General features: G+C 46.5%; 4 protein-coding genes across 4 annotated transcripts; 1 reads left to right on the forward strand and 3 right to left on the reverse strand.

Annotated features, from left to right (window-relative positions):
* Positions 1-6,157: 6,157 nt before the first annotated feature.
* LAJ45_02845 (uncharacterized protein) lies at positions 6,158-7,255 on the forward strand (the record flags this gene model as incomplete). The annotated part of the gene is made up of 5 exons (XM_046112436.1): positions 6,158-6,219; positions 6,280-6,331; positions 7,005-7,026; positions 7,094-7,161; positions 7,244-7,255. 5 exons carry the CDS (start codon positions 6,158-6,160, stop codon positions 7,253-7,255), a joined length of 216 nt encoding a protein of 71 aa, XP_045974562.1.
* Positions 7,256-8,665: 1,410 nt separating this feature from the next.
* Positions 8,666-12,171, reverse strand: LAJ45_02846 (uncharacterized protein; the record flags this gene model as incomplete). Its single annotated transcript, XM_046112437.1, has 11 exons — positions 8,666-8,746; positions 8,823-9,392; positions 9,460-10,045; positions 10,097-11,116; positions 11,174-11,261; positions 11,312-11,390; positions 11,443-11,481; positions 11,539-11,748; positions 11,820-11,926; positions 11,989-12,016; positions 12,145-12,171. 11 exons carry the CDS (start codon positions 12,169-12,171, stop codon positions 8,666-8,668), a joined length of 2,835 nt encoding a protein of 944 aa, XP_045974563.1.
* A 7,365-nt stretch (positions 12,172-19,536) lies between these two features.
* Positions 19,537-22,114, reverse strand: LAJ45_02847 (uncharacterized protein; the record flags this gene model as incomplete). The annotated part of the gene is made up of 8 exons (XM_046112438.1): positions 19,537-19,731; positions 19,787-20,305; positions 20,358-20,587; positions 20,652-20,760; positions 20,828-21,051; positions 21,291-21,508; positions 21,604-21,811; positions 21,895-22,114. 8 exons carry the CDS (start codon positions 22,112-22,114, stop codon positions 19,537-19,539), a joined length of 1,923 nt encoding a protein of 640 aa, XP_045974564.1.
* Positions 22,115-23,662: 1,548 nt separating this feature from the next.
* On the reverse strand, positions 23,663-24,422 carry LAJ45_02848 (uncharacterized protein; the record flags this gene model as incomplete). The annotated part of the gene is made up of 2 exons (XM_046112439.1): positions 23,663-24,051; positions 24,134-24,422. The coding sequence occupies 2 exons, from the start codon at positions 24,420-24,422 to the stop codon at positions 23,663-23,665; spliced, it is 678 nt and encodes a 225-aa protein (XP_045974565.1).
* Between the last annotated feature and the right edge of the window lie 667 nt (positions 24,423-25,089).

Consider the following 25,089-nt stretch of genomic DNA (forward strand, 5'->3'; position numbering starts at 1 on the left):
GCTGAAATTGTGTTTGAACCGATTAATAAGTACAATTTTAAAGAGATAGAGCTACTAGAATCAGCCGTGTAAACTGGTTTATTCTCATTGTTGACACAGTGGTGCAAGCCACAAATCATGCATTTGAGCCGACGCGGTATTCGATGGACGGTGCCAGTTTGAAGCCCGTTTTGTCTCGAGCTTAATTATACAATAGACTTCATTAGCATGCAATTTAGTCCCATGAGCCCCAGAACCTATATGGTCAATTCAAAACTCCACATCAATAATACGTGTGTCTATTGAGCACAACCCCACTCATTTCTGGTTGTATAGAGAAAAGGGGCGTCTCATACAGATGGAAAACGATCGCTCTCTATATCTAAAAAGCTTACTTACCGGCGCCGGTTGTTGCAGAACCGATCAACTTCCCTAAAATCCCGCGGATTCGGATCTCGGAACCCGTCCTGCTGGTAACAATTCACGAAGGTCACAGCCAACCAAGCTCCTGCATAGACTGTGGGTCACCCAAGGTCCGCCCCCCAATGCTTGTTCTTACCCCACAAGATCATCACTGTAACTCCGGTGATTGGTCTCCGACCTCCAGTCCCGGTGGCTTCGGCGATCTCGGGGTCCGAGGGATCACAGTACATCACTCGGATAAGTGCTTTCAGGGCTGTGCGCTGCTGGGCCGGATTATTCGGGGTTAGGTGGAAGCCGAGTTTATAGCATCAATGAGCAGGTGATAACTCTCCTATTCCTTGATGTACGATGATGTGAGGCTTCAATGAGCGCTTACGTTGTGGGTCGATAGATATCGGATAGGACCGGGACACTGATCCTCTTAGGGAATTGGTCGAGGCGGTTTAGGGACATGAGAAGGTGACAAGTTGCAGTCATGGCTGCCAGCAAGTGGCGTGATCCCTAAACAGCAGAGAAATTTATCGTTCGATCATGATCAATTAACGTCAGGGTGTAGATTCACTTATTTGCTTCACCTGCTTGCATTGAGAATCCAGAACCTCTCAATAGAGAATATTCCAATAATACGGGATTTCCCATATACTGGGGCTTCTTTGAGCTCATACGATTCTCGAATGGTTCAAGGGTCTAGAATCGGGCCATGAGCTGGGTCAGCACGTACTCTATATACACGCGCTACGGCTGAACAAATCCGTAAATAAGGGCCGAGTCAGGCTCAGCACTGACCCTTACCTGTCGGTTCATATGCAGGTGGCGATGAGCTTAGGCCGAGTAAGTACTCGTAAATTCATGACGTTTCCGGACGCGACTGCTATTGCATACCATACAAAAAAGCGCCAAATCCACCTTTTTGTATGTCATGCAATATTGGTCGTGTTCGGAAACGCTATGAAGCTACGAATACATGTACTTACCAGACTTGATAATCCCTGAAAGAACTAGTATACAATTAAGAGAAGAGACCATCATCCGTTCCTGTATCCTGAAGCTATTGGGCAGATAATTGAGGAGGATACTGCCATGTTGATAGGTTAGTTGACGTACGAAAGCTACAGAATATTTGTAACTGATACTTCTGCTGCTGATAATGGTGACGAGGACGATAGTAGCCACTAGTGCAATTATCTATAGACAGGCGCTGCAGGCTACGATATAGCCATAAACCGACAGGAGAGAGAGCAGTAGAATGAGTTGATGAGGATGAGGATGTTGATATTGACGTTAACGTACAGAGAAAAAGAGAGGTCGCCCACAGCGAAGACTGTGATTTCGCGAGGCTAAGTTTCACTAGGTGAGGTTTTAGTCTAAGGTAAAGTTTAAGTCCAAAGTACAATTGTGTAGTGCAAGCCCAAGATTACGTACAGTCAAAAGTTTTATGTGAATTACGTACAGACATTTAACTAAACGACTTTAAAAAATCGATCTCATTCTCGGTTTTCCATGAACTTCTTATAGGTCAGGGTCACCTACTCCTGTGTAAAACTCAGACCTTTCAAGTTGAAGAAGTGGCTAAGTAATAACCCGATCTGCTATAGGCTACATATATGTACTGCACGATTCACCTCTGTAGAACGTACATCACTAAAAAAAAGGGGGGGGGGGGGGTGTAATAGGTACTGTATCATGTATATCAATTATACGGGATTTTGCAAAACCGAATTAAATCGGGACCCCAACCACCACACCGCAGCAATACCGTAAGCTTGCAGTATTCTACTAGGTGTAATATTAGATCCACCCGCTTTTAATACTGTACTATATATACTAAGAATCTCATCAACATACATCTACATATCTCATCCATTACTCTATTGCATATATATTGCTTTAACTCGACTACATGTATATGATAGCTAGCAATCTTTTAGACCAGTGTAACACCGATACTTTGGTCCAATAAATGAATTATCAATCAATCAATCGATAGTCTGGTTCACGTGCATAGGGTGATCTACCGGCCCGGCCCCCCGAGTGATATTTCATGAGTTTTTTATTTTTTTTATTTTTTTATCTCACTAATTGTATGACTAAATATTCATTGGTTCATAAAACTTGGATCTAAACAAAGGTCATTATAATATCATACCTCTTGTTGAACGAGCTAATATATATCTAGTCGTAGAAGTGGGTGTGCTTTTGTACTACGAGTTAGAAGTCCTCAGGTGTTAAGTTATGATCATTGATTCCGGTTATAACATCCTTGAGCTGGTATATACCAGAAGTAATTTATGAGTTCATAACGACAACAATGTTAATCGGTAGGTATTAGTAGTCTTTCCGGGCAGCACATTAATCTCTGAGTGGTCCAGACTTAAATCTCGGATCAAGAAGTATAGAGCGTTGACATTCGGTATCATTTCCTATATCATCATGAGCCCGGCCAGGTGGGGTTAATTTATGTTTCCCTAGTTCCTTGGTCTCTATTGTTTTCGCTGCAATTAAGCTTCTTACCATTAATAGAAAGTTTTTGACGATTTGATAAACTTGGTAAGGCAAGTGAAAGAAATAAAAGACGCTATAATCGTCGAGGCGAGTTACAGCGCTATGCGCTTCACCTATGCGTCTGCAGTCCTTATCAGCTTACATATTGACGAAGGAGAGCTTCTACATATATCTAATGTATATCTCCCAATAATATACTTTTTTTGTATGAAATTCGCCGGGTGGGTATGGTAGTTGGGTATGTACAAGCAATCAACCCTTACCATGATGTTTCTACAGGATATAGAAGCGTTTCACGGCTCAAAGAACGTGTACACAACTGAATAAGCTGCTAATTGGGGAATGGGACACCTCACATCGGGCTTTATAAGAATGGCTTGGTACGTTTAAAAACATCCAGTAGGGGTGTTCTGTGGTTTCAGTTGCTACAGTACAATCGTTTAATTACAAATCCCACCAGTTGATAAATAGGGGGACATACATGTAATTATGGCAAAGAACAGGCAAGACATAGTAAAATTGCGAGATATCCGGATTCTTTTGGTTTGTATTGGCCCAGAATTCTCTGTTTATCAACTGAGAGTATATACTATTCGTCAAACGACGGCAAACGACTGTATATATATACGTATACATGTGGAGGAGGGTTTGGGTATTAATCATTACCACCCCCCCCCCCCCAGTATGGCTTCCCAAACTCAACCCACAAAGGTAGGTACATCAAGATCGAGTTTGGCCCCAATGAATTTGATTCAATACTGTTTCCGGTTATGTCCGGCCATATGAGGTAAACCACGAATATGTTTACTTGTTCCCTTATGCATATGCGTATTCCCAAACACGGAATTCACCGCCGGTCAGTCCAGATCTAGATCTTCAAACTATCTAGCCCTGGTTCAATTAGCTAACTTAGTCATGATAGATGGCATATTTCGCACCTAACTATTCACGAATTTTCGCCGCTCGGTGAGCGTTCCGGTAGCGCAATAAGTATACCGGCGGTGAAAGGTGATATTCTTGTACTATGAGGGGACAATGGCAATATAGTATCCCATCGATACGTCCACCTAGGCCGGTTGGCCAATTCGGCGAGTAAAACGTAATTCTTGAAACCCGTGATATTGCCCCATGAGCGCCTACATGTTCGTTTTTCAGCACGTGGACAGGATCGATCACGAAAAATCGATTACATTATACTTGATTACACAAGAAATTTTGAATATCCGGAGTGTCGATGTATCTTACACAGTCAATCATAAGATAAATGTGTACACTCATGGGCCTAGCTTGAGAAACAGAAATCCCTTTATATTTGCTGGGAAACAGACGTTTTGCAAAATTGATCTACTCTTACAGATTCCTATTAGTCCAAGTTCCCCGCCCACTAAAAGCTCTTTTTCATGAAACACGATCGATTTGTGTGATGTGCAGTTAAATAAGTTCTGTGAAACAAGACCAGGTTTCGGGTTTCTGTTCGGTTGGATGTCGAGTGATACATCATGTCACTAACAAACATATGTGTCGATCTGGTGGAATCGAAGTTTTGGGTTTCTGCCTATTATTCCTTCTTCACCTAGCCCGAGACCAGAAGTAGGCGGATTCATCAAGCAAGCGAGGTTCCGGGTCGCTTAAGTCAAAAAAACGGTAAACACGCAGATGTATACGTTTCGGGGTATAAATCTTTGCGTTTGTAGAATGACACGTTTGAACCTCTCAACACACCCCGGCCAGCGCTATCAACTTCATACCCATGACACCACATGTGTATCTACCCTACACTAGAGTATTATACATTTACTCTACCTAGTAGCATCTCCAATGAATGCCGAGGGTGCCTAAGCCCACCGCCAGGGGTTCCACTCTCTATGGAGGGCGTTTATCATGGATACCCTAACCGTTCATGGAGAGACATACGTCCTGCAATTTCTATTCATTCCAGCAGCTTCCATCCCGAATCCCTATTGATCAATGCAAGGTTTATTTATGGCTTACCGTTTAGAATTATGACACTCTCATTATGTCATTTTTTGAACCTTCGTCGATCAAAAAAATCAATTATACATATCGTTGTACAATATGTATCGACGAGTCGCGCCGGAGATTCAGCCATATCAGGAGAAGCCCCACATACATTGACGAAACCCGCCATAGAAAGTTTTTCCAGGTTTCATTGCGCTGTCAAATCGGAATCCTGGAGAGCTTCATTGGTGTTTCAGGAGCTAACTATGTTTACAGCATTATTCGAGTATGTACTCTCACATATACATAATATCCTTTACGGGACGTGACTGCGCACTGTTCATACAGAGCCCCTAATATTCTACACTAGGACGTTGAATTAAGGTGTAAGACACAAGCCTTCTCTCGCATGTGCAAGCAAGTTGGCTCGAGCTTCCTCCCCCAACTAGGAGCTCGTCCTGGCCTGGTTAGAAATACAGCTGGGTTACTTACTCAGCTTTGATGGTGAAATTCTTCAAGTCAACGACAACTTGGTCTGATATACAATTCTTTATTTCAACGTCTAATCATGAGCTTCGTGGTATCATCTCAAATCAACCTTCCCTTCCGACTACCGAAGGACCGACCGACCCGAGCAATGCTGATGTGTCCCCATCCTGAGAAAAAAGAAAAGGAGAATGTGTAGTTGAACTGGTCACATAAGTAACTAGATGGTTTCACGATAACTGCCGGCCTCCTGAGAAGACGGCATTCATTTGAGGCCTATGGAATTATGAGACGCTTCGTATAATGATCGGTCAGCTGCCTCCTGGGGAGAAGCCTCATGTAGAGCACTCTACAATCTCTCGGTTCAGCTCATATTCGAATCTTGAAACGCTATGTCGGTCAAAATCTTAAAGAAAGAAGGGTCCTGTCGAGGTACGGACAGGCACCTCACTCAGGAAAGCCATAAATTTCAACCATTGGCCTAGAGGGTTTTCAAGATTTTGATTAGGTCGATGGCCCTGTTGAGATGTCGTGTTACTTCTGTGGTGACGACTGGATGCATGGAAATATATGTATCGAGACCTAGGAATCTTTGCAAGAAGCTACAATCGAGTTAATGCACTTCTACCATGCATTAATTATACATGTACACTTTTTTTCTTGGCTGGCGACTCAGTCACGAGATTAGTGGCTAGAGGTTCGTTGGATTCTATCTGCAGGAGGTAGGAACCAAAGGTACATTGCTTCGGAGTGGACATCGGGGTGGGGGAGATTAACTAAGGGAGTGAGGATGGGGGGGATGGGAAGGATGGGCACACAAGATGCTGTTTTCCAAACTGCTGTCAACGTCTCGTTGGCTACGAATCAGAGGTGAGTGGTGAAAGGAAAGGTGAGACCTATGTAGAGTACTGACTAATCGACATGGCTTAGTACTCAATTGGGAACGACGGAGCGGCAAGAGCCACAAGAGGCTTCGTTCATTGTTCGTTCATTACGTTTTTCATCCTTTTCTTGGGATGTACGTACTCTAGCTCTAAGCCTAGATTTCTTCAACGTTAACGGGAATTAGAAAGTATCACCACCCAGTATGCACTATGCATATACAATACTGTATGTACCCCGCAAGAAAATTTGCCCTATGAGGTTGACTCTGGAAAATATCCAGCATTTTTGAGTGGGAGGCATGGGTGGGTAACTTTTGCGGTATTTTATTTCCCTCGTCTGTGGTTTGCTAGTGCAATTTTATCAAGCCAGGGACGGTTATGACATGGCCGGTAAGACGTCCGTGAGCTAACTAAGGAAGCCTTATGGAATTTATGCAAGCTACCAATATTTTTGGCTGTGGTAAAGTAAAGTGAAGTTGGGGAAAGAAGGGTCTGGATGAACCCGCTCCGAACAGCCGCTGTATGCCCGGGTGCCAAGACTTTACGGTTCTCCAAATCAAGCGAGGGACAGAACATGCAAGAGCCATAAGTAAAACCGGTACATATACAAGTATTGTGCAGACCAAAAGAACACAGTCTTCGCCACCAACGAGTTTTCCATGATTGCGTTGCCATGGAGAGGCCTGGCTACTCACGAAGGATGCTACTCGAAAAACTTGGCCACTACTTAACCACTTATGGAGCTTGCAACTACTGACTGGATTGGACAAGACAAGGATTTGTAGATTTGTAGGTAAGTCCTTGTTGGTCGAGCTCCCTTCAAGTTTTTTCGCGTTAAACTTACGCTGATTCGTTGTCAGTCATGGATGGGCACTCGGCAACGATCCCGCTGCGCTACTCAACTGGCCGTTCTCCAAAACCTACATATGTAACTAAATTCTAGACAGCCTACCTTTTACGGCAGGAGTAGCCTTGCTTATGAGTGCTGATATCCGAGCGTTGTGCCAAAGGACCACCACTGATTTAGGATGGAACCAATACAAGAATTGAGGTGGAAACTGCTCTGGTTGTGTTCATGATAAGGCCTGACGTGGTGCGGATAAAGGAACGCCAAATCAGCGTCAAAGCAGTCGTGATAGAAAGAAATTTTTATGTCTTGCTGCATCAAAAGCTGAAGAGGAGGGAAAGTTTGAACATAATGAGTAAGTCCGGCATATGATGCAGACGAAAGGATAAACACAAACAGGGTTGCAAACATTATTTCATGAGTGAATTGGGACGGTGAGTAGGAATTATACAAAGCTTATTATTATCGAGAGCTATTCTAGTTCATTTTAGTTAATCTTAAATGTAGAAACGCGCATAATACGCTAGAAGAGCAATGCCCATTAAGGCGTGCGGGGAATTTCTGTTGTTTTTAATATAGCATAAGGAGGACTGATTCGCAGCTCGCTGATCATGAGCCGCTTCGCGAGGACGACGACGACGTTTGATAAAGTACGCCGGTTGACTTTATCCGTACCACGTCAATAAGCTAAGTACGACATTGGCGGTTTACGAAAAAAGCAAATCAAAAAGTCACTCTTCTTCTCTTCCTCATCTCAAATCATTGGCCTCGAAAAGATACTGGGGCCAATTAAACGCCAATAGCCAACCAATGCATACGAAAAAAAATAAAACTTCTTCCCATAGATATAGGTACTAGCGGGTAGTCTATATGATACATATCTATACCTCCATAGGTTTCTTCACGAGCGAGCATCCAGGGTGCAAACAAAAACGCCCTATTGCTCTCAGTTCCACTCTCTAGGTGGCCTCGCTCACGCTCCTGAACATCAATTACAAATCGGACCCGACCCTGCTGCGCTGGCTTGACGGGCCTCCAAGTCTCAATCAAAACCTTCGAGAAAGAGAATCAATTGCATGAAAGAAAAAAAAAACTCCAGGGAAAGGTCTTTGAGGCTTGCAGTATGTGCGTATGAAAATCCCACACCTGCCGTGCATGCGCTGTACAAGTATGTGTGGAATTTCCGACCAAGCTCCCAGGCGGCCCTGCTTAGCTTGTATGCACGGAAATCAATGCTGCATATATGCACATAAACAGATGACTCGTTTGCAAGATTCTTTGAAATAGAATATTTTTTGCAATACTAATTTTAACAAAGAAAGAAAAGAAGCGAAAGTACCGTGAAGACCTAAAGCCGAAAATAGCATATGGAAGCAAGAAAAGAGAAGCAGAAACATAATGAACATGAAATTCAGAAAACCTCTTTAAAAAATTGAAATCTTTCCCCAAACCCAAGTATAGAAAACCAAAGAATATATTTGAAAGAAAAAAATACTAGAAACTATACCCCTGTAACATTTATCGCTCGCAAATCGTCCGTAGAAAAGTCGTAAACCGTAAACCGTCCGTATCGTAGATAGCCTTCTTATCGGACTGAGACAGTCTGACCCAGGGTCCTCGATCGCATTCTCGGGAACAGCCTCCGTAGACTAATCGTCCGCTTTTCCTTTGGCAGAGGTACCAATGTCAGCATCTCCAGATCCATTGTTTTGAGCTTTCTCTCTATGAAGAACAAATGCCACCTTCGACTCTGGGGATTTATTTAGAACTGTCTCTTCGAGAATCTCCCTCGACTTATTGTCGTTGACCTTCTTTGCTACCACTGCTGGAACTTCAACTTTGGCGACAGGCGCTGGGGCCTCGGCCTTCTTGGCGACAGGTGCTGGAGCGGGTTGCAACGTCATAGCCGGCATCTCCTGGGTTGGTGTCTGCGGTTGGGTCGATGACGGTGATGGCGCTACTGTCTCTTCGTCCCAATCCTCGTTCTCCCACTGTGTACCGGAATCTCTCATCTGGGGAGCCTCAGTTTGCGCCTGTGTAGTGCTATAAATGACAGTTGGCTCGGGTTCTGTCTGTGCTGTCGTGGTGCTGTAGGCGACAACGGGTGCCACAGGCGCCGCGGGTGTTGCTACAGGAGCTATCACAAGTGCTGCTTGGCGCTCAATTGGCTTTGTCTCGATCCTATTGACATCAACCGCTGCTGAGTTACCATTATCCGTTTGCGTTTCATTAGTACTGGTGCCCTTTGCAAGAATGTTCGCAATGAAAGCTGGTGGAAGGCCTCTGAGTTCTTCTAACTTTGCGTGTGGATCCTTGTAAATAGTCAGTATACCGCGCAAAGCTGTTTGCAATGTCAGCTCAAGAATCCGCGCAACATACCCAATCTTCCTGCGATGGAATTCCAGCGGCGCTAGGGAACTTCTCATCGCTAGCAGACAACCAATGTGGCCCAGTCCTCCTGATGGGGGCTGGTGTAATTGGCAAAGGTGGACGCTCGTTCACAACAATATCTGAATCATACTTGGTTGCAACACGGGGAGCCGTTTCTGATGGCTGGAAATCTTTACGGTGACGCTTCAAATCAGAGACATAATCCTGAATCCCTGGGACTGAGTCCCACTGGTTCTTCCTGGTGTAGTCTTTCCAATCTTCGTGGTCGTCGACAATCTCCTCCACAGCTTCTTCCTCCTCTTCCGGTGCCTCCTCATCCTCATCCAAGTCCGGGATTTCGTCAGCAAAAACACGGCTGGTCCGCCTTGGCTTCTTCTCCCAAGGGAAGATTGGCTTTATGTCATCCTCCGGGGCCTTAACCTCGACTTGTGGTCGTGCACGTTCCTTGAAGACTGGGGGTGGAGTTGGAGCAGATACAGTCCTGCGTTGCTCAGGCTGCTTGTCCCATTCATTCATATAGTTCATGAAAGGCAAATGACGGGCCTCTGGTGCAGAACGAGCTGGAGGCGCAGACCTATAGAAAAATCAGTATCACTCATCATTATGTAATAAATGTATCACCCACTTAGCGGGGTCCCAACTATGTGCGGGCTCGCTATAAACAACTGATCCTTGTTGAGATCCTTCCATACGTCCATCATATTTGTGGGGTAGGCGTTCAGAGATTGGTGCCCCAGAATCTGTGAATTCCTGGACCAAGAAGCTTTGGGGACCGGTCTCAAAGTATTTCGCTTGTGGTACTGGTCCGTGTGGTGTCATGACAGAGTCCGGGAAAGCTCCATAAAATGGCTTCTGTTGAGGTTGGGGTTGAGCATTGACCAGAGGGGCTTCCGCACGCTGAACTTTGGAAGACGGAACAATAGACCTAACAGGGACAAACTTTGACTTTGGTGGAGCAGCGGCATATCTAGAATCATTACGTGGGGTGAAGAGGGAACCCTGGTCGTAATCACTCTCACCAGGCCACACACGGGTGGCAACCTTTGTGGACTTGGGAATAGGAGCAGTCATTACTGGTTCAGCGTGCTTTTGCGGCTGCGGCGGGTGGAAAGGCTCGGTCTTGTGCTGCTGTTGCTTTTGTTGCTGCTGCTGCTGCTGTTGTTGTTGCTGCCAGGGCTGCTGTTGCTGATGCTGCTGCTGCTGTGGTTGGTGGAAATGCTGGACGTGCTGCTGCTCCTGGTGCTTGTGTTCGTGTTCCTGGTGTTGTTGTTGCTGTTGTTGGAAAGGTTGGGCACTGTATTGCTGCTGATGCTGATGCTGGAAACCTTCAGGGCCAGATGCGATCTCTGGATGCTTCCCTATTTCCTCTTGCTGTCCTCCAGAAACAAATGGCGCTCCAGAGTACACTTGCTGGAAGTGGTTATAATTTCCATTCGCAGTTCCATGTGGTCTTCCGGTCTTAGCATCTTCCAGGACTGGCCTGAAATGCTTGTCCCAGACCGCCCACCATTGTCCCAAAAGTTGGTCGTACGGTGTACCGGTTTGCTGAGACGATGAAGACCTTCCTATCGTCCATGGCTTTCCTGCTCCGATGAAATGGGCCAGGCTGACCTGAGAGCCATAGTGGCGGAACGCAGGGACATATCTGCCAATATTGGTTAGTGAATGAATTTATTGGTGGGGTAATGAAGAGGACAAGTACTGATAAGATGCCGAAGGCGTGCAGTTGTACGTGAACGAAAGGCGATGAAAGTTTCTGAAGTATGTGTTGAATAGTCCCTGGTCGGCACCTTTGAAAAGGGTCAGCTGTGGGGCAGTAAGCTGCAGGTTCAAAGCATACCATCAAAAGAAACACCACGCCCGGCCAACTGCAGGAGAGAAAAGTAAGTTCCAGCATCGGGTTTGAGGAGCATAACACCCTAATTTATAATGAGCTATAATATCCGAGACATTGATTAAAACAAAACATACGCTATTAAAACAGTCTGGCCAGCCGATATCAGGAGCAGCCTAAGAAAGTGTTAGCGTATTGACACCTTAAGCCTTTGAATTAGGGCCAGGGCGTACAGCGAAATCTGTTTCTATGTCGAATAGCTCATCCGGAGCTCTCAAAGCAACGACATCAGCGTCAACGAACACACACTTCCTGAATTGAGTCTGTTTCCAAACATTGATCTTTGTGAAAGCTGCATTGAGGTCCAGACGATCCATGAGATCGAGATTTGCCGGAGTCTCGTTGAAAATAGGGTCTACAGGTATTACATATTCATAAAGACGCTGTTGTAAGGGATTAGATTAGTATTGGTGAGACGGAGAGGCTCGAGGGCGAGATTTGATTTGCTATTCACCTTCAGCTCTGTAACTGTAGCAGGTGTCACACCTGACAAAGTGACCATTACGGCCAGCTTCTTTTTAGTGCCGCCATCACGAAGGGAGTGTGCTAGTACTTGAGCACCTATGATAAAAAAGAGAAAGTGAGCTATCAGACAGGATTGGATAGGAATGAGAAATGCCTACCTGGGAGGTAGTTGTCGTTCAGAAGCAACTGGAAACAAAATACGTCACAGTCAGCCACTTGAACTCAACGATACGAGAGGAATGCAATCTCTATGGGAAGAATTGAATAGTTGATGATAGTAAATAAAATAGGAAAAAACAGAATAGAATTCTCACAGTGCAGTAGACGTCCTCTGTAGCCATGGTGAGTAATTTGATTTTTGATGATGCTCACTGATGGACACTGATGGACACTTGCTTGCTGAATGAATGGAAAAAAAACGATGAGAGGAACGGCGGCGAAGAGACAGATAAAAGGGGTTTGAGGGGCGACTAGCAGTGGAGATGGCGAGCGAATAGCAGGGCGGGAAACACAAAGGATACGGGACGGGCCAAACAGCCCTCAGCGATTCTGCGGAGAGGCTCTCTATGCGTGTTGCTTCACTCCACTGTCGCTCTATCGCTCTATCGACCTCCTCGCTATGCACTGCGTGAACAGCAGCGATACACAACAATTATTCCCCCGCTATTATTTGCTGGCTATGCGTGCAGCTCCTGCTTGAGATAGATAGATTACTGTGGCAGACTTCCTGCTTGCCTGCCTGCTGCCTGCTTTTTTTTTTCCTGCTTGGTGCGCGATATCCTTCCTCCTAGTGCAGATCTGTTGGTGGGGGGCTAGGAAACACGGACTTCAAACCAGACCACTAAGCCTGCTCGAAACGAGAAACGGACAAGAAAGTACAGCCCATCCAAGTTCTAACGTTCGCAGCATGTTTTGACGTCGAAACCCGCAGATCCCTCCCCCGAGAGGCAGCATAAATGTGTCTGACGTTACGCACGTGCAGCGCCGAGAGCCTAAGCAAAAGCAAGCGAGCATTGAAGCGTTGGAGTGGAACCTTCCCGCTTGTCCCAACCCAAACAGTAAAAGAAAAAAAAAACTTCTGGTTTTGAGGCGTACAGTCAGATAAGTTTCTCCACTCTGTGAATACCAGGCCAGTGAGAATCCGAGAAGTACTTTCGCATCCTTCTGCATCATTGATTCCCACTAGGCTTCGAATATCTTCGGAAACATCGACCGTCTCTCCCGGCTAATACCTATCAAAACCCCGGACGGGGAAACATTGTTGCTCTCCTTTCCGGATATAAGAACCTATCAATTAACCGTGGACGAGTGAACGATCGATCGAGAGACCTTTAGCCACACCGAACAAAATTATGGATTGGAAAAGCCTCTCATAACGGAATTGCCCCGGCTCGGGCCGTAAAAATAACAGCTTTGGCGAGGAGGATGAGCTTCTCTCGGTATCGGGAGAGTGGAGCAGTATCGGAAAATCGAGTTTTCAACTACTCCAAGAATAGAACCGGTGTCATATTAGATTATGGATCTACTAGGCAGTGGCATTCTAATTTCTTGAGTCTAAACTCTGGGAAGTGATAGGACATGGCTTATTCCCACGCTAATTTTTAGATGCTCAGAAAGTCCTTGCCCATAGTCATCACACACATATCAGCAAAAAAATTAAGGCCCTCAGACCTGTCCACCCTACGAGTCTACTCTAGAGTACTAGTATCTACTAGCTAGGTAGGATTTCTTTCGTCACTTGGGTTTTTAGTTGGACTAAGGCTTCCTTGTAACGTGGGGATCCCCTCACTTTTGTGGAGGTTGGAGATTTCCCCTCCTGGCAGTCATAAACATGAACAATGATTTCGATGTTTAACGGGAACAACGGCTCGGAAAATCAAGCACGAGCGATCTTGAGGAATATTTCGAGACCGCACAGCGAAAACGCAATAGCTGTTGAAAACGTGTAGAAAAAGCATAAAAACTGGCGCAGGGGAAAAAAAGGGACAGGAACCACCAATGACAAACATTAGTGAAATCTGAATGTTGATGCTCTTCTGGGGGTAGATCCTCTGGCCCGACTGGTGTATCTGCTTCAAACCCTAACCCTGATGCATTTCTTGGGATGAAACCAATTGGAAATTGGCCCGTAACTGTTGTTTTTTTGGAAACGGCATTTCATGCGGTCCCTCCAAGAATCTTGCATGCAGGCCGTTTGAGGGAAAGAGAGCTCGGCCATCTCGCCACGTCCGCCTCAGTGGCACTCATCCGGTGCAATACTCCTTAAGTTCACCGGAATTTGTTGTACCCCTTCCTTCATGACAGCCAAAATATTTGTGCAGGGCATCAAGGCAAGGGAAATTTGTCGGCGGGTTTAGCACCTGCATTCATTACGAATGGATACGCGGCTAGGATCATCGGTTTTCCACGTGAAATTGCAACCGTGGAAAGACTCAGAGGGTGCAGTGAACGAGTGGTGGATAGATATGTTTCATGCATCGCGTTACAATATGGATCTAGCAGAATTCGAAAAAGCCACTACTGCTAATAAGGTACAATAACTCACTTAAGCGCCAACGGGCCAGCTTTCTAACAATTCATGGGTTATCATATCTCAATACCACACGTCATTTATGCGTTGGGATGGACATAAAATCCAGCTCCATTTCTTCTTGAACGTCGATTCCTTATCTATAGGTCAATAGAGTGGAGGGGTTTCTTATCGATAGGTCAGAAATATCGAACTTTCTCACCGACACCGGGAAAAGAGCCAAGAATCATTGGTCTTACAATAAAGCCTGAGATGTCTGTCTCCTCTGAGGTGCTGAATCTATGTACGAAGGCACATACATTTATTCCTAAAGGAGGGGTCTACTCTGTAGCCGATATTTTGAATTTTCTTATTCCGGGTACCGGGAGAAGTCAGCGGGGATATTTTTACTTCCGATTATGGCTATTGTACCCTATCCATTAAGTTTTGAGCTCTTCGTCGAATCAACTTTATACGAGTCAGCCTCGAACAACCGTTACAATCTGCAGTAACTATCATTTTACGGCGGTAATACAGTCTTACCAGGATTACTATATCTCTGGAAAGTAGAGTACTCGCTTTATTCAGGTGGAAAAGCCGGGCAATTGCTCCTCATCTGATACGAGGGTTATCTGCCGGAGGGGAGTGAGAATTTGTGAGGGATAATAATCTCAAGATATCATATCTAGGTTACGAGCAGCCGTCGGTGACAGCTTGGGACAGCATCTACATGTCTAGTCTGTAATAAATTTTTGATTTATAGACTAGATGGAGATCGTTGCAGAATGTCTCATGTAGAAGTGCTTCACTCAGCTCTTGCTAATCTAAGCTCTGAGCAGACCTTATTTTCCCGAACCAATCATTGCACGGATATACTCACGCGGCAGTGGTTTCATTCTAGATACATGTTACATGGCTAGCTAGATCTTCCGCCGAAATGCTCAGTTCACTCCTGGGAACGAGCGGGGTGATGATGAGGGGAAGTACTTTTTTCCGTTTCGTTAAAGCAGATATCTCTAAACGGGTTTTGGGTACGCCACTATTCCCTGCTCCCGGGACCCTGAGAAAAAGCATGAGTGAGTTTCTCACTTTGAAGATTTTGGCGATCTTTCATGTGAGAGCCTGTAGTTGTCCCGAGAAAGCTTGAAAGCTCAAATTAATTACATACTTCAGTACTCTAGAGTACGTACATTGAAGATCGCTGATGGTAACTCGGAGAAGTATGAATAAAAACACAAGATCGAGTACCTAACAAAAGAGAATTTACCGATCAAGCTCCTTAGGCGTGATCTAGCTACTAAAGTGCCCAGAGAGTCCAAGAAAGCCACAGAACATTCTCTGCAAAGGACACACGACAATAATAACCCCAACGGCGAACTGCCAGTAACTGGATGACGAATGCGCGTACTTATGAACCGGACTGCTTTTGAGATGGCATAAACTGTGAGGAGTTGCAATGCAGGAAGGGAAGAGGTTTACAGCGTCCGAGCGAAATATCGGAGTACCATAAAAAAAAAGCCGCCCACACGCGCCGAGTGATGCATTGTAAACCAAACCACAACAGCCCTACACATCGTCAGCTACCTGCTGGATCAGCGATGGCGGGTCCAAAGCACCCACCACTTCGAGAAAGCCCTTGCAGAACGTTTTCGGCCAGCAATGCTTATTTGATTGTTTCCTACTCAGCTTGTCGGTTGGCGTACATTGGTCTCAAAACAAATGTGTATGTCGCGCCGAGACATGCGTTATCAGGCACCTCTTTTCGTGCCACAGATAAGAAACATAGCCCAAGGGCAGGTGTGTGTTTATGATTTACAAGAAACACTGAGTTGTTTCATGACATCTACGATCGTTTAACAAACAAATCAGAAACCGATCGCGGGATAATATAGTGGACGGAACAAACTCCCAATTCTAAAACAGGAATCTTGGGGTTTAAGACATGAGGTGGGGTTAACCGTCAGAAAGTTCATAACCCCCACGAACCCGCAAAAGAAAAGAGAGGGGGGGGGGCTTAGACTTGCTACCCTACGAAAACTGGGGAGCTGTAAAAACACCATTCAAATTAGGTAGATTTTCGCGCCGAGTTCAAAAAAGCTTGATTAATTTTTTCACAAGATTCTGTTACTGCCGTTGTCACGCTTGAGCCCCTGGAGCTCCCACATAGCGAGATTACTCGCGGTCTCGAAGGCCAGGTTATCAGAGCCCTAGGGACCTCTTGGCATGTGAAACCTGGGCTCACAGATCATTGACAGCTTATCCAAGTGAATCAATATCGAACAAAAAACAGCCACAGTAGTCTTAGGTACATAGAATCGCATTCAAATAGTCTCACCTTGCTTGCTTGGCCTTCACGATTGACTACCACGTCTGCGATATTTCTACCCTTAAATCTCAACTGCCGAGCGGTAAGGCTTCTCGGGGAATATTGTTGAAACTACATGTATCATATTCGTTACATATAGTACCTAGGGCTACCTCGGTGCATATGATCTCTTGGCCATTGCCTTGTGTAGATCTCTGTCCCTGCAAGTAACGGGGTTCGGGCGATTGCTACAGAAGCTTCGATAGAGGTATAGGATATATATCAGATCGGAAAGAGGGTCGGCAATCTTTTACTCTGAATGATTGTAGCTACAGGACGTTTAGTGGCGCCGCGTGAACTATTTTCCGGCCGTTTATTCATTTACTCGTCCGCCAATGGCAGATATATACAGCTTTTGAGGTTAGGACCTTTAGGTTTTTTCCTAGTTTTTGAGATTCCCGCCATCACTCGATCAACAGCATATATATTATCGAAGTGGATGCAGTGTAGGAGTATATAACAAAGCCTATTATGTGCCCATATTCTAATGAAATCTGAGTGCATGATATATATAAGACTTTTTCTTGTGCAATTCCATTACTTAAGCAGCAGTAAGAAGACAAAAAAACCATAACACACACTCTAGACAATACGTAACCCCAGGCGGCATACCCCCCCAAAGCGTTTAACGGCATTGGGGGGCGTCATAGACAGGAACTCCAAATATCCCACGCCCTTATATAATAGCTCATGGATAGCCATAGCATCTAGTGGTAAATAAATCTCGCCACCCCGCGGGGCAAAAAAGAAACAACCTCAAGGGACCCTAGAGATCGCGCCTAATATAACAATCAAGACAAATCTGCGCAGCAACTCCTCCACGTTCGCCTTAAAAAAAAAAAAAAGCGGCTCGAGCGAGCTGATTGGCCCACGGGTGAAACCTCGTGCTCGAGTGATATTTCATGAAGGGAATATACCCGGCCATATGTAAACCATATTGGAGGAGCTCTGCGCATACTGGAACATATGTACTGGAGATAGATAACTGGGTCCCGTTGTCTCGTTTTTTGGGATCCTAAACTTGATTTACTGTTTTTTGTGCTCCGGTTAGTGATGGGCACAAGCGGCAAGACGAGAGACCGTCGGACGGCCTGAGGCTGATGTATGTCTCAAGGCCAGACAAAACTCGGGGGAAAAAAAAAGACTGAGACATAAAAATCCGGAAGGTTTGTTCTTGAGACATCTATGTGCTGTCGGAGCTTTCGATAGTTCGTAGGGTTAGTAGATACAGGGTTAGGGTTCCTATTAAGTAGATGACCAATCAGGCTAATCCGCGCGACGTTTGAGTTTAACCAAAAGAACATAGCGTCTTTGAGTACTCTAGAGATAGATTAGCCTCGTCCTTTGATTTAACCCGCCAAGACTCCTGTAGTAGGTATATATACCTAACCCTATGTTGGGTGGAATGAACCAAAAGCTATCACCCCGCTTTGGTATAATCGTCTTGGCCGGTTATTCAAATACGTTTTCTTCTCAATATCCCAGGTCCGGGTATTGTGCGAACGAACATTATTTCATATGAGACGAAGAGAGTCAAATTTCTTAGACCATTATATTACAGCTATCTACAACAATAGGAGGGTAGGCCCAGCTGCAGGCCATCAGAGTGACAAAACACATAGTGTGAATTTTCTAAAAACATGGGCACTAGGTATTTTCCATAGCTTCATCAGGTAATCCTACCGAGACTTTAACTTAAGATACCTCAAGGGGATACACCCCGAGTTCCCCAACGGCGTGACTTTACTTAACTTTGCAAGAATCGTTAATCAATGCGTTATTTTCTTCGCGTGGCTGGCCGGCCTAGTATTATGAAAACAGCTGTAATGCCATGGGCTTAAGCTTATTACAAAGGTTCACAAGACTTTATATAAGAATAAAAAGTATCTGAATACTGACAATAAGTCACGGTATAACCACAAATTGGGCAATAGTGGTGCTGAAAGTTGGTTAACCAAATCCTGTGCGCACGTACGTACGTGCTTATCGATCATGTCAGTACAATTTAGTAGCTCTACTTACAGCTACCTCAGTCCTCTAAACCTACAGTACCCAAACTAAACAGTATGTTTTCGTGTATCTATATCCATTCCATATAAATCTATGTTTGAAGACAGTGATATACAGTTAAAAACCGCGCGGGGGTTGTCCCAAGCCCCTGACATCACCACACTAGCGTCTCCCAACGAGTGATATCTCATGATTATATCTAACTTCATGAATTCAGTCAAGTCAGCCAAGGCCGAGGCACCCCTACAATTAGAACATCAACACCCACAACACAGCAAAGCACATCACACAGAACAGCACAACACAGCAATTGCAAGAAAAAAAAATCGATAATCAATTCATTTAAATCACTAGCACTTTCACGCCATCCACATACTACTAGCCATCAACGAAACCCCCATGCCCGCCACACGCACACAACACAACACACACGACAAACCCTAAGAAGATTTCAAAATCAACATGCAAAGCAAAGCAAAGCAAAAAGACGCAAAAAGTGATTGTCAATTCGTATCCATTTTTTAAATCCCCTTCCTCCACAACCACATCCACATCCAAGTTCCAGCCTCCTGCAGCACCGCACGCACACTACCATTTTTTGTCACTCCATTTTCTCCCACTTTAGGTGCCAAAAATTATAACCTGAAAAAAAAAAAACACAACAGCCGAAAACGAAAACACATGACAAAATGGAAAAATGATTAGTCTTTTTTTTTGCAAAAAAATGTGATGAGTTATAGGAAAACTAAAATTTCCAGCACACGATGGGCAGAACATGTGCCATATCAAGTTTTTCGTTTTCATCGCTATTAACCATAAGCTTTAACGGTAGTGAGGCGGGGGCGGCGGTGGGGGAGGCTGGTCGTTTGATGGAGGTGGTGGCGGCGGAGGGGGAGGTGGGGGAGGTGGTGGTGCGAGAGAAGATGGGGGTGGGGGCGGCGGGTTGCCAGGAGGCGGTGGTGGGATCGAGACATAAGAGGAGGGTGGGGGAGGTGGGGGAGCCCCGTATGCACCAGGCTAGTCATCAAGTCAGTATTAAGCATCTCCGAGTGATAGAACGGGCAAAACTTACAGGAGCACCATATGCCCCAGATCCATAGCTCATCCCAGGAGCTGCACCGGGGGCACCAGAAGCCCATGGAGGAGCTGCAGAGGTCGAAGGAGGAGGGGGGATGCCGCCATGGTGAGGTGCAGCCCATGGTGCAGCCCCACCAGAGGGTCCAGTTGGAGGTCCATGACCGCCTTGTTGCCAAGGCGGAAGGCTGCTGGGCCCTGAAGGTGCGTTGGGCGGAGGCGCGTGTCCTTCGGGACCACCATGTCCACCACGACCGCCACCGCCGCCACCACCTCCACGGCCCATCTGCCATGGTGCAGGACCACCAGTAGGACCACGTTGCCAAGGCTTGAGAGCGCGGCCATCTGGACCCAGCTCTTCCGGCTGGCTTTGACCTCCATATCCTCCTTGACCGCTGTAACTATCGCGGCCACCGTAGCCACCATCGGAGCCGGTTGGACCAGCTTCGATGCGGCCTTGTTGAGCGGAACCTCCGATTGCAGCAGGTGCTCCACCCGAGAGTTCTTGCATAAGTTGCTATATGATGTTAATATCAGGCGTGGCATAAAATGGAAAGAATACTACTCACCTCGTACTCTCTGTCAACAGCATCTCCCTGTCCCAAGCCTGCAGCTCCAGGCCTTCCTCCTTGGCCTGGGGCACCGGGTCTACGGTCATCATTGCGCCAATTCGCGCCTCTCTGGCGGTCGGGACAATCCCTGGCCATATGCCCAGCATTCCCACAAACTCTACAGATGATATTTGCAGTGAAATTCCTTTGTTCGGGGCAGTCGTATTTACGATGACCGATTTGACCACCTGCATAGATTTGTTAGTCTTGACTTGTTGGGGAGGCCAGATCATGTGTCACGGGCCGACTTACAGTTCTGACAGGCTTGGTTCTCATCGTCTCGCAAAGTTCCGTTGAGTGCTGCAAGCTCTCTAAGCTGGTTACGCTTGAGCTCATTTTGCCCCTCAGGAATCGATGCAGCCTAACAGCAAAGTCAGTTCGCCAAATCCGATTAAGAAACACACACGCTACCAGGAGTTCACACATACCGTTTCAATAATAGTATTAATCAACTTCTTGGCTTTGTTAACCTTGTCTTCAGTATCGGCCATAATCAAACAATGAAGATCTTCTTCTTGGTTAGAGGTGTGAGCAGCGTCGGAGCGGCCCTTTCCTTCCTTGACGGATCCCTTCCCACGGATGGCGATTTTGGCGCCGGATTCAGTTTCCATTTTCTTCAGGGTGTTGCCACGAGGCCCAATTAGGAGACCAACTATTAGTATCACAAGGAAAAGTTCCTAGAGGTTAGCTATTTGATTCCCTGTAAAAAAAAGTGTTATATGTGTGTGAAGGCTGTGTGATAGTTGTAAGGCAAAGCAATGAAGCCGTTCGATGGGAACTTTAGGGTTAAAGACACCACCGGGGCGGGTTCATTCTTTTTCTTTTTTTCTTTTTTATAAAAATTGGGTTGATAGTAATATAGCAAAATTGTTAGGAGGGGAGTTAGTATACTAAAGTTAATTTCTGGATAATCATTAACCGGCACATAAATCTTCTCTTGAGTCTTTGTGGGTCTTCTGTAGTCACTTGGTGGGTGATAGTTTGGGATGGCTTTCATGGCCTTGTCGACCAACTTGTGACGCTCGTCCTCCAACCGTTTGCGGTACCGGTATTCCCTTGTGTTGACACGACGACCAAAGTTGTCGTACTGCGGCGGCGGTGAAGGCGACCTACGCCGGATCAGTAACCCGAAGCACACACACACACCACACGCCCGCACAAATAAAAAGTCGCGAGCGGGGGGGGGGGATAAAAAGTTTCATACCGATCACCATCTGCGGGGACAACATCGTTAATCCGAAGCTTCTGTGAGATTTCCTCAATACGCAAGTGCAACGCATAAGCCTCGAGCTGCTCATTAGTCATAGTAGCAAAGATGGCGGTGGGCAATCCCATCAATCCCGCCGCCTTGTTATCCGTTTGGTCGCCCCATCTGTTCTTCTTCTTGCGCTTCTTTGGGCCGTCAGGGTCGGCTGGTTATACGTATCAAAGTTAATATCTACAACATATTTCACAAAAAAAAGGACACAACCAAAAAAAAAAAAAATTGACCAACCTCGAACAGGCGACCTCCCACGTTTGAGATCTACCAATCCGGTCCCAGGGTCCCGGGGGGAGTACTCTCGCTCTCTCTCGCGCTCCCGCTCCCGCGGTTCCTGCTGGGCTGAAGCTGGGGCGGGAGACTCGCTGCCACCGTCACCGCCAAAGCGACGGCGGTTCCCAAGGGGGATGTTGTTAGTTCCGGTGATACCACCACCGCCTCCGCGATAAGACATAGCTGCTAAAGAGGTAAGAAAGGGGGGGGGGGGGGTGTGTTATTTGGGTGTTGAGGGGAGATGGCCTTCGTGTGTAGGAACCGAGGCTGGGGGGGGGGGTCGAAAAAACGCGTTCGCGAGAGCGGAGAAGGGAGAGAGGATTGATGGTTGATGATGGATGGCTGGATGGATCGATGGATTGGCCCTGGTGGCAATTGCTTATGTGAGCAAGGTCTCTCCCTCCCTCCCATTCGGTGCTAGCTGTTTGTTTTGTGCGAGCACAGTGCACGTGGATGTTTCACGAGTTGTTGTTGCAACGTATGAGGGTTTTTGTGGACTGGTTTGATATCATTGGAGCGATATATATGTAGGAGCTCGAGGAGCATTGTGCTTTTGGTTTTTTTCTATCAGCTGGCCCGCTCTGTGCGCGGTGATATTGACCAATTCGATATTTTCGCGTGGGCACAGCATTCTATCACTCGAAGCAAAACTCATAGTAGGGGTCAATGATCGTTTATCCTGAATACCTAGCAAATGTATAGAAAACCTGTTACTTTCAACTACAATGGGTTGGATTTCTGTCATAGTAGCGGGTTTCGACACTAATGCACCAAAGCTCAGTAGAGTTGAATAGATACCGCCCGAGTGGGGGTTTTTGCATGTACTATCCGGCATTCTATCTGGTCAATCGAGCCAAATCCAGTCATCCTCGGATAGCTATCGCGTTATGTGCCAAATTCAAACCTCAGATATAGACGGCTTCCCTGGCCACCCGGACACCCCCCTCACTCGGACAGTTGAGATAGAAGAGAGCATATCAACGTTTTAAGTGGCTTCTGTACCTCTTCTTCCCCACCGATCATCATTGACTGTCCGAGTGAAGGGGGTGTCCGATCGAGTGGCTAGGGAAGCAGTCTATTCCTAATATAAGCGTTTCTAGAAGGCCTCTCCACCTACAGTGTCCTCGTGATATATACAAAAGAAATTATGAGTTGAGAAGTGAACAGGTGTTATCAAGGAAGATGCAATTTATCATAATATAGGATTGCTTAGCGAATATAGACCCCCCACTCTTTGCGGATTGTAAAGTCATGTTGATACATCATAGTAACTATCACGTGGAATCACACTCACACCAAATCACTCGATCACACACGCTCAACCACTACATTCATACTCAATCACTCGTACCCAACTTAGCCACTCTGCTCAATCAATCGGTTTTCGCATCATGAGTGTTCATCCGTAACAATTAAACCATTGGTCTAATCCAGTATTCCTACTAATGGTTGAAGTGTTAGGGTTACTGGAGATCTAGATGGTATGATTTAGAAGCGATTGAAGAATAGTTTTCGCTTTTGGAACCATTGCATGATTAGGTATTTACATAAATACACCCTAAAAAAGTAAACGTATTTGATATCGTATACATAAGAAAGCCCAGCCCGAACTTTTATCGATAGTAGCAGCAAAAAACAGAAATAAAGAAAAGAGAAGGGGAAAAAAATGTATAAAGAGCAAGAAAAAGCACAGCAAACACCGAAAATTACTTCAATATCCCCCCACCATCTAACTAAACTCAAAAAAGTCATCCTCCTCCACCACCTCCTCCTCCTTCTCCTCCTCATCCACCGCCTCCCTCTTCCTCTTCCCCCCGACCTTCTCCTTCTTCACACCCTCCATCTCCTCCTCCTCCGCCTCCTCCCGACTCCCCAGCGTCCCCATCTCCATCTGCCTCTCAATCCCCCTCTTAATCACCTCCCTCTTCTCCACAACCTTCGGGTCTCCCGTCGCGTCCCGAAACAGCGAAATATACTTCTCCCCCCGCGGATAAAACACCGTATAGTTGACCTCCACCTCCGCCTCATGTATCGCCTTCTCCAGCGCCTCATCGCTCTCACTCGAGTCCCGCCGGCGCCTCACCAGCCGCGCCAGCTTCCTTGAGGCCTTTTTACGCTCTGTCACACATCTCCACATTAGCCCCCGTACCCACCACCCCACAACACCGCAACAGCCACAGGCGGGAGAAGAAATACATACCGAAAAAGCGCACCATCCGGTACTTCTCGACCATCTTCCCCTCGCGCGCAGCCACCTTCGCCGCGGCCAGCTCGTGCGTGAAGGCGTCGAGCGCGCGCTCGCTGTCGAGGCGCACGTCGGCGGGGAGCGTCGTCTTCTTGGCGAGGAAGCGTGTCAGGTCGCGGATCTTCTTTTTGAGCGTGTGGATGGAGGTGGCGGCGGTGGTGGGGGTCGTCAGCTTGGTGGTGTGGGGGGCGCCGGGCTTGCGGCGCTTGTGGGGGCGGCGGGAGGGGTGGGTTGTGTCTGCCATTTGGGTTGTGGGTTGTGGGTTGTATGTAGTTGGGGTTGTAGTTAGTTTTTTTTTGGGGGGGGAGGGGGTTGGTGGTGGGTTTGGTTTTTTGGGAGAGAGAGAGTACTCTAGAGAGATAATTTTCGAGGTGGGGTGGGTTAGGGCTGCAGGGTGTGTGGGCGGCCCTTATCAGCGGGGGCTTGGCGGCAACAACGTCAATCATCAATTGATTGATAAACATTGCAGCTGCGGGCGGGTCGTGTGCGTGCCAGCCAACAACGACGACGACGGAGGGCGTTGTTAATAATATCCACTCGGTGCTCTCGCCCACTCAGTGCACTCTCACTCTCTCTCGATTGCTTCCACTCACTCACTGCTGCGGGCTGCTGCTTCACACGCTCTCACCCGCTCACCTCACACATCCTCACACACACACCCACTCATCTTCTGCTCTGCACACAGTACCTTACATACCTGCATACATACATACATACATCTGGCCACTCACATTCCCCTCTTTGCTCACCCCGCAATCCCTCCCCACACTCCACTCCACTTCACTTCTTCCCTCTCGTTGTGCTGCATCTCGCACTCATCTCATCTCACTCCACTCCACACTCCACACATCCATCCACCCAACCATCCATCCAACCAGTCCCAATGGCCATGGTGAATTGAACTTCACAGC

This window comes from Morchella importuna (assembly GCF_003444635.1).
Source record: "Morchella importuna strain M04M26 chromosome Unknown Morimp01GS005, whole genome shotgun sequence".
Taxonomy (NCBI): domain Eukaryota; kingdom Fungi; phylum Ascomycota; class Pezizomycetes; order Pezizales; family Morchellaceae; genus Morchella; species Morchella importuna.